A 9,780-nucleotide genomic window follows, 5' to 3' on the forward strand; every position below is an offset into this window, starting at 1 on the left:
TAAAAATAAATTGGATAGTTATATGGATGGGAAAGGAATGGAGGGTTATGGTCTGAGCGCAGGTATATGGGACTAGGGGAGATTATGTGTTCGGCATGGACTAGAAGGGTCGAGATGGCCTGTTTCCGTGCTGTAATTGTTATATGGTTATATGGTTATATGGTTAAATCAAGGGTACTCATCAAGAGAAACATATGGGATCTCTCCCTTTCCATTTCTCTCTCTCTTTCTCTCCCTCTTTCTTTCCCTATCTTCTTGTACTTCTCTCTTCCTTTCTTTCTCTATCTTTAAGAGGGAGTTAGATGTGGCCCTTGTGGCTAAAGGAATCAGGGGGTATGGAGAGAGGGCAGGTACAGGAAACTGAGTTGGATGATCAGCCATGATCATATTGAATGGCGGTGCAGGCTCGAAGGGCCGAATGGCCTACTCCTGCACCTATTTTCTATGTTTCTATGTCTATGTTTCTTTACCTCGCTCCCCCTCTCCCCCCTCCCCCTCTCCCTTGCGGTGACTTTGCATGTGATGTTGGCAGGTGGGGAGGTAAACATCATGGGGTTTCAGCTGCTGGTGAAGCTGGTGAATCTGAGCTGGATGGAGTTGATGGCCAAGGTTCAACCTATGAATGTTGTGGAATGGCAGATGAGCGAGACTTAAAGAAGGTGTCAACTGATGTCTCGATCAAATAAGACACTTTCCATTAATTTGCCACATCTAATGCTGTGCTCCATGTTGGTATCAGCATCTCTGAAGATGCCGATCGCCTTTTCCTTGCAGCAGCACATCTCCATATATTTATTTGTAGGAAGATGTTTCGGTGGTTGCGTTGCTATGTTGGTGGCTTAATGATCACACTCTGTGCAAAGGCGCCAACTGTTCCTCATTTGTGAGCTCTTCCTCATGAGCTCCTGCATCACCCTGATCTACTTGGTCAAACCCAGCCTCAATTACCAATGTGACCATGGAGATTCTTTATGTTTTCAAATCCGTGGGGGATATACACGCACCATGGGTATGGAGACGTAAGGTACTGCAGATGCCGGAATCATGAGCCGGAAACAAACTGCTGGAGGAACTCAGTGGGTTAGGCAGCATCTGTGGAGGGAAATGAACTGATGATGTTTTGGGTCGGAATCCATCTTCAGACTGATGGAGTAGATGGGAGAAAGCTGCAAAAGACAGCTGAGGTTGGGGGAAAGCCTGGCAGGTGATAGGTGGATACAGGTGAGGTGGGGAAGGATGTTTGGCAGATAGATCGAGTAAGCAACAAAAGCTGAAGGTGAAAAGAAGACCAAAAAAGTGTCAAAAGAAGTCAAAAGAAACAGAGGAGTGAAATGCAAACTGGAGGGAGGCATATGGATGGATGGGGACAAGGGGCAGGAGAAAGAGGGGAGAGGGTTAAAATAGATGGTGAAGGGACTTGGAGATGAGGAGAGTGGGAGGTGAACATAAAGAGCAGTGAGAAGGAGCAGGGAGAAGGGGGTGATGAGTGAAACTTGTGAGCACTAGTGGGGGGTGGCGGCCTGCGAGGTTCGAAGAGAAGGGGTTGTGGGCTACCCAAGTGGAATATGAGTTTTTGTTATTTCAATTTGCATTGGCCTTACTCTGGCAATGGAGGAGGCTAAGGTCAGAAAGGTTGGCCTGGGAATGCAAAGGGGAGTTAAATTGGCAGAAACAGAGAGATCCCACGGGCCTTTGTGGACAGAGCGCATGCGTTTGGTAAAACCGTTTACACTTTGTCTCACTGATTACATTTTATTTTCCTTACACCATTCCTACAATTCAAATCCAGCCAAAGCTACACAAACATTTTCAGAAGATCCATTATTTTATATCTTTCCACAATAATCGTGCTTTTTCTATGAATCATCTTCAAACTCAAAAGCACATGCCATTGATTTTTATCTTCTAGCCACTTAGCTCTTTTTCCTTTCTTTCCATTATATCATCTGTGTACTTCGTAACACACAATGTATTTCTAGAGATAACATTCTGTTACATCCAAAAGAGATTATTTGCAATAGCTAATTGTGTCAACAGTAAATTATGCCAATGAACTGTGGTTAATATCAGTCGGTATTTAAGGGAATGGCCTGTACAACAACAATGTATGATAGAACTACAGCCAGTCAATGTGATGACAAATCTTCACCTGTCTCACATATCAATTGCTATTGAAAGATTGTTTGTACAGGTACTAACAAATCAAGTACGCGTACATTGCTTTATAACAAACGAGCTGCTAGAGGAGGTGGTAGAGAATGGTACAATTTAAAAAGCATTTGGACAGGGACGTGGATTCGAAAGTTTTCGAGTTTTTGCCAAACACAGACAATTGTGTGGATATTAATCACATGCAGGCAGAGGAGGCTAGTTTAATTTGGGCGTAGACATTGTGGGCTGAAGGGCCTATTCCTATGTTGTTCTGTTCTATGTTCTAACTGGGATTAGCTGAGAAAGGCATCTAGATCTGCATGAACGAGTCAGGCCAAAGAGCCTGTTTCCATGCTGTATAATGTCATGAGGCCAGTTCATTGGCTATATTTAAGAGGGAGTTAGATGTGGCCCTTGTGGCTAAAGGGATCAGGGGGTATGGAGAGAAGGCAGGTACAGGATACTGAGTTGGATGATCAGCCATGATCATATTGAATGGCGGAGCAGGCTCGAAGGACCGAATAGCTTACTCCTGCACCTATTTTCTATGTTTCTATGAATCTATGAGAAAATCATTAATTGGAAGTTTATAAATGGAAGTAGATTTTATTGGAAACAGACTGCATTCAAGATGAAAGAAACCACCACAAATCTTGCTGTCCTGTTTTAAACATTCTGAATGTTGCAATTTTAAATATTGTAAAGTGACAGCTAATTTACTTAGTAGAAAGTGTCATCAATTATAGAATCTGCAAAGGAAATAATTCCAATTCAAAAGTGGAAACTGCAAAGTAAATCATTCCAAAATTCAGTACATAATTAGTTGTCATTTACAACATTTAAAATTACAACATTTGAAAGGTATTTTGACAGGCCAAGTCAAGTACACCATGGATAAGCTTCTTGCAGAAAAATAGTTCATTTATTCAAATGGTAATTGTGTGTGTTCAGAGAATCTTCAGAAGTGTGAATAAAAGTGCAAAGCACAAGTGCTGGAGGAACTCAGCAGCTCGGGCAGCATCTGGAGAGGGAATGGAGAGGTCTCGGGTTGGGACGGGATCAGTCTCAGGAAGAGTCCCACCACAGATGGTGCCTGACTTGCTGAATTCCTCCAGCATTTTGTGTGTTTTGCTCAAGATTCCAGCACCTGCATTGTATTGTCTCCTGTGAATAAAAGCGTTCGAATTAACTGAAGAGTAAGGAAGAATGATCAATTTTATCATTGATTAATTTCATCAGAGCCCGTGGTTACCGAGCGACCTCAACTCCCTGGAAAATGTCCAGAAAAGGTGACCCAAGCTTGGATCCCTTTCCATGGCCACTGTTACTTCTTTGAAACAGCACTTAAAAAACAATGGGCCTCTGCCAGCCTCGACTGCATTCGTTATGGTAAGAACTTTCCTTTATGGTAGGTGTGAAAACACATCATTTTAAAGATTAACTGGAAGGGTCAATTTATTATATATTTTTAAATTAATCCACATCTATCTCACCAGCAAACTGCTTCATATAAATAAATACCAAATATTATAGTAATTTCCACATCATTCTGTAAATGTAATAACTTCAAACTCATGAGATGTGGCATATGTCCCGATGATAAAAAAATAAAGCAATTGCTGGAAATATTCAGCAGTATTTGTGGAGAGAGAAACAAGATATTTCAGCTCAAAAACCTTTGATCAGAAGCATTCATTTTGTTTGTATATTTACTGTCAGCTTCTTCACTCAATAATTGTTAGTCGATCACAAAATGTGAAGTCATTGGCATTGGTTTGAACTTTGCTGCCATTTTTCCTTTTTGGCACAAAGACGTTTTCTTTTTAAATGGCACCAAAATGTGGTGACAGGGCATTTGTGGGTTGTGCAAAAGAATGTCACTGTGCTGTGACAATAATGAATCGTTGAACCATTGAATCAATAATACACATTGTTCTTCATTATCAGGGGCTTCATTAGTAAGTATTGATGATACTCCAGAAAGCAACTTCTTGTTGCAAACAACAGAAATCATGGTTGACAAGTCACCGGCCTTCTGGATAGGAATGTACAGGAATATTGAAGGTAAGAAAAACGCTTCCAGTGTCCTAATTTTACCCTGTCTCAAAATTAGAAGGTTCAGGACAACCTATGAGTTTATCTTCATGCCATGCAATCTTACACCCGTTTCCAAATAAGGTGTTTGAGAAAATGTTGATTTGTCTAATGCTTTTCAAAACTATTGGTAAAGTAATCATGAACATATATAGAAAATCATAGAAAATAGGTGCAGGGGTAGGCCATTCGGCCCTTCGAGCCTGCACCGCCATTCAATATGATCATGGCTGATCATCTAACTCAGTATTCTGTACCTGCCTTCTCTCCATACCCCCTGATCCCTTTAGCCACAAGGGCCACATCTAACTCCCTCTTAAATATAGCCAATGGACTGGCATCAACTACCTTCTGTGGCAGAGAGTTCCAGAGATTCACCCCTATCTGTGTGAAAAATGCTTTTCTCATCTCGATCCCAAAGGATTTCCCCATTATCCTTAAACTGTGACCCCTTGTTCTGGACTTCCCCAACATCGGGAACAATCTTCCTGCATCTAGCCTGTCCAACCCCTTAAGAATTTTGTAAGTTTCTATAAGATCCCCCCTCAATCTTCTAAATGCTAGCGAGTACAAGCCGAGTACAATTTATGCCATGCAATCCTTACACCCGTTTCCAAATAACGTGTACGAGAAAATGTTAATTTGTCTTATGCTTTTCAAAACTATTGGTAAAGTAATCATGAACATATATAAACATATTTTAACTATAACAACATATATGTTGTTGTAGAAGCAAAAGTGCAATGTTTTGCCCTTGTTTTTATTCTCTCCTCTCCACTTCCTGCATATACTGCCAGCACTCAGAATAATGTATGCTTATGTCATTAAGCTGGAATGAGTGCAGAGAAGATGTACAAGGATGTTGCCAGGACTCGAGGGCCTCAACATTGTGGAGCGGTTGAGCAGGCTAGGACTTTATTCCATGGAGTGGAGGAGCTGAAGAGGCTAAGGGGAATACATAGTGTGAATGCACAGAGCATTTTACCCAGGGCAGGGGAATCAAGAACCAGAGGGCATAGTGTGAGAGGGGCAAGTTTTAATAGTAACCTGAGGGACAAGTTTTAATAGTAACCTGAGGGACAAGCTTTAATAGTAACCATGAGGGACAAGCTTTTCATTCAAAGGGTGATGGGGGTACGAAATTAGCTGCCAGAGGAGGTAGTTGAAGCAGGTACAATAAGAGCATTTAAAAGCCTATTGGACAGGTGAATGGGTAGGAAAGGCTTGGAGGAATAAAGACTAAATCTCTGCAAATGGGACTAGATTAGATGGGGCATCTTGATCCGCTTGGGCGAGTTGGGCCAAAGGAACTGTTTCTGTACTGAAGGTACTGTATTATTTACTCATAATCAATTAAATATTATTAAATTTGATTTAATTCCACTGGTGCTAGCAGACCTTTGCTACCCATTGTTTGGCTGTTTTGGTTGTGATTATCAAGTAAAAAGGTGTATTCTGCCTAAATGCAATGTTAGCTGTGCCCATATGAGGATAAACCTTTACCACAGCATTTCCTTGGACCGATGGACTGATGGAAGAAGGCAATTGCAGCAATTAACAGGTTGAAATTAACAAATTAAACTCTTTGTCAAAGCTGGGAGAGCAGACTTCTGACCTCCTTGCTGACCTATTGGTTCTCTGGGATTAATTGGTCTTGGGTCAAACCTGTGTATGGCTAACTCCTCAAACAACCACAGTTCTTAGAATCCATCTCATTGACCACTGGCCATTTTGGCCATTTGCTCTGATATGTGGGAGATTGTTAATTGTAGTATAGTTCTCTCTGAAATAGAAACATGGAAAATAGGTGCAGGAGTAGGCCATTCGGCCCTTCGAGCCTGCACCGCCATTCAATATGATCATGGCTGATCATCCAACTCAGTATCCTGTACCTGCCCTCTCTCCATACCCTCTGATCCCTTTAGCCACAAGGGCCACATCTAACTCCCTCTTAAATATAGCCAATGAACTGGCCTCAACTACCTTCTGTGGCAGGGAGTTCCAGAGATTCACCACTCTCTGTGTGAAAAATGTTTTTCTCATCTCGGTCCGAAAGGATTTCCCCCTTATCCTTAAACTGTGACCCCTTGTTCTGGACTTCCCCAACATCGGGAACAATCTTCCTGCATCTAGCCTGTCCAACCCCTTAAGAATTTTGTAAGTTTCTTACAAAATGTTGCAGCAAAGCATGCACTACATAAAAGCATATTGCTGTTGAATTCAAAATAGCATGAAATAAAAGAAGTTCTTTATCCAAAAATGAAGGGATTGCTGTGGAATGAAAGATTGAGCAGATTGGACAAATGGTGTTTAGGAGCATTGCAGCGGATTGTATTGAAATACAAAATTATGTATGGATGGACGGTGAAATGATATTTCTTCCCTTGGGCAGATAGGATAGTGGCGTTTACGAGGTTTTTAGATAGGCACCTGGATATGCAGGGAATGGAGGGATACGGATAATGTGCGGACAGAGGAGATGAGGTTATATTGGCATCATGTTCAGCACAGACTATTCCTGTGCGGCACTGTTCTATGTTCTATGACATGAGGAGGAGTTTCTTCTCCTGGAAGAATAATTCTCTGGAACTCCCTATCACAGAAATGCATAGTCCATAAAATATAAGGACGATATAGACTTCTTCAGCCTAAAGTTGTAGGACAACTTGTTCTATTTGATCTTACTTGATTGTGCACGCCAGGTTGATTGCATTCGTCGAAACAGGGCGGACCACGTGAAGGTTGCAATCTTCCACCCCACTATATAGACTGATTTTAGAAGAATGCTGGAATGCTAAATGCTGGAGTTTAGAAGAATGAGGGGGGACCTCATTGAAATATACAGAACGGTGAAAGTCTTGGATAGAATAGATGTGGAGTGGATGTTTTCACTAGTGGGAGAGTCTAGGACTCGAGGTCATAGACTCAGAATTAGAGGATGTTCTTTTAGGAAGTTGAGGAGAAATTTCTTTCGTCAGAGGGTAGCGAATCTGTGGAATTCTTTGCCACGGAAGGCTGTAAAACATGTCAGGGAATATCTTTAAGGCAGAGATAGATAGATTCTTGGTTAGACAATAGACACTAGGTGCAGGAGGAGGCCATTTGGCCCTTCGAGCCAGCACCGCCATTCAATGTGATCATGGCTGATCATCCCCAATTAGTACCCTGTTCCTGCCTTCTCCCCATATCCCCTGACTCTGCTATTTTTAAGAGCCTTATCTAGCTCTCTCTTGAAAGTATCCAGTGAACCTGCCTCCACCGTCCTCTGAGGCAGAGAATTCCACAGACTCACCACTCTCTGTGAGAAAAAGTGTTTCCTCATCTCCGTTCTAAATGGCTTACTCCTTATTCTTAAACTGTGGCCCCTGGTTCTGGACTCCCCCAACATCGGGAACATGTTTCCTGCCTCTAGCGTGTCCAAGCCCTTAACAATCTTATATGTTTCAATGAGATCTCCTCTCATCCTTCTAAAGTGTACAAGCCCAGCTGCTCCATTCTGTCAGCATATGACAGTCTTGCCATCCCGGGAAAATAACCCTGTTGCACTCCCTCAAGAGCAGGGATGTCCTTCCTCAAATTAGGGGACCAAAACTGCACACAATACTCCAGGTGTGGTCTCACTAGGGCTCTGTAGAACTGCAGAAGGACCTCTTTGCTCCTATATTCAATTCCTCTTGTTATAAAGGCCAACATGCCATTCACTTTCTTCACTGCCTGCTGTACCTGCGTGCTTACTTTCATAGACTGATGTACAAGGACCCCCAGATCCCGTTGTACTTCCCCTTTTCCCAACTTGACGCCATTTAGATGGTAATCTGCCTTCCTGTTTTTGCTACCAAAGTGGATAACTTCACATTACAGGTTCTGGTACATTACAGGTACAACCAGGTTCTGCAACAGCTTCATCCCCCAGGCCATAAGATTACTGAACAATCAACAAAACCGAGGCTAGAACTTTTTAAATATAGACACTTTTTAAAAAACTTTTTATATACATTTATTTTACAGAACCATGCACATGAGGCATTTTTATGGACGCACCTAGCACTTTTACTTTTACTATTTACCTGATTGGAGAGTCAAATGCAACGAAATTTCGTTCAAGGTGCACTGTGTCTAGGTGTATATCTGAATGACAATAAAGTTTTCATTCATTTATTCACATTAAACTTCATCTGCCATGCATCTGCCCACTCCCCCAACCTGTCCAAGTCACCCTGCATTCTCAAAGCATCCTCCTCACAGTTCACACTGCCACCCAGCTTTGAGTCATCTGCAAATTTGCTAATGTTACTTTGAATCCCTTCATCCAAATCATTGATGTATATTGTAAATAGCTGCGGTCCCAGCACCGAGCCTTGCGGTACCCCACTAGTCACTGCCTGCCATTCTGAAAGGGACCCGTTAATCCCTACTCTTTGTTTCCTGTCTGCCAACCACTTCTCTATCCATGTCAGCACTCTACCCCCAATACCATGTGCCCTAATTGTTCCCACTAATCTCCTATGTGGGACCTTATCAAATGTTTTCTGAAAGTACAGGTACACTACATCCACTGGCTCGCCCTTGTCCATTATCCTAGTTACATCTTCAAAAATTTCCAGAAGATTAGTCAAGCATGATTTTTCCTTTGTAAATCCATGCTGACTCGGACCGATCCTGTTACTGCTATCCCAATGTTCGGCTATCTCATCTTTTATAATTGACTCCAGCATCTTCCCCACCACCGATGTCAGGCTAACTGGTCTATAATTCCCCGTTTTCTCTCTCCCGCCTTTCTTAAAAAGTGGGATAACATTAGCTACCCTCCAATGCACAGGAACTGATCTTGAACCTTTAGAATATTGGAAAATTATCACCAATGCATCCACGATTTCTAGAGCCACTTCGTATAATACCCTGGGATGCAGACCATCAGGCCCTGGGGATTTATCAGCCTTCAGTCCCATCAGTCTACCCAACACCATTTCCTGCCTAATGTGAATTTCCTTCAGTTCCTCTGTCACCCCAGATCCTCTGGCCACTACTATATCAGGAAGATTGTTTGTGTCCTCCTTAGTGAAGACAGATCCAAAGTACCTGTTCAACTCATCTGCCATTTCCTTGTTCCCCATAATAAATTCACCTTTTTCAGTCTTCTAGGGTCCAACTTTGGTCTTAACTAATTTTTTCCTCTTCACACACCTAAAGAAGCTTTTACTATCCAGAACCAGTGTCAGAGGTTATGGGGAGAAGGCAGGAGAATGGGGTTCGGAGTGAGAGATAGACCAACCATGATTGAATGGTGGAGTAGACTTGATGGGCCGAATGCCCTAATTGTACTCCTATCATTTATGACCTTATGACCTTATTTATAGTTCTCAGGGGAGACAAAATGATGAGGGGCAGGCAGGAACGTGGATGTAGGGCAAAATCAAATGTGCCATCATTCTTCCACTGTTGGCACAGGCAGGATGTTATATGGTGGATTCTTTGTGTTGATTGTAGCCAGGGAGGATGGATGGAGCAGACACATAAAAGCATTTTAGTTTAGTT

At 42.3% G+C, this 9,780-nt stretch overlaps 1 protein-coding gene across 1 annotated transcript in view; it reads left to right on the forward strand.

Moving 5' to 3' along the window:
* mrc1 (mannose receptor C-type 1) overlaps nucleotides 1-9,780 on the forward strand; it is a 139,921-nt gene that overhangs the window by 126,002 nt on the left and 4,139 nt on the right. Inside the window, exons 26-27 of the mRNA XM_033015268.1 lie at nucleotides 3,391-3,540; nucleotides 4,099-4,215. Coding sequence (XP_032871159.1) covers nucleotides 3,391-3,540; nucleotides 4,099-4,215 — 267 coding nt within the window. The remainder of the gene's footprint in view (nucleotides 1-3,390; nucleotides 3,541-4,098; nucleotides 4,216-9,780) is intronic.

Source organism: Amblyraja radiata, chromosome 2 (assembly GCF_010909765.2).
Source record: "Amblyraja radiata isolate CabotCenter1 chromosome 2, sAmbRad1.1.pri, whole genome shotgun sequence".
Lineage (NCBI taxonomy): Eukaryota > Metazoa > Chordata > Chondrichthyes > Rajiformes > Rajidae > Amblyraja > Amblyraja radiata.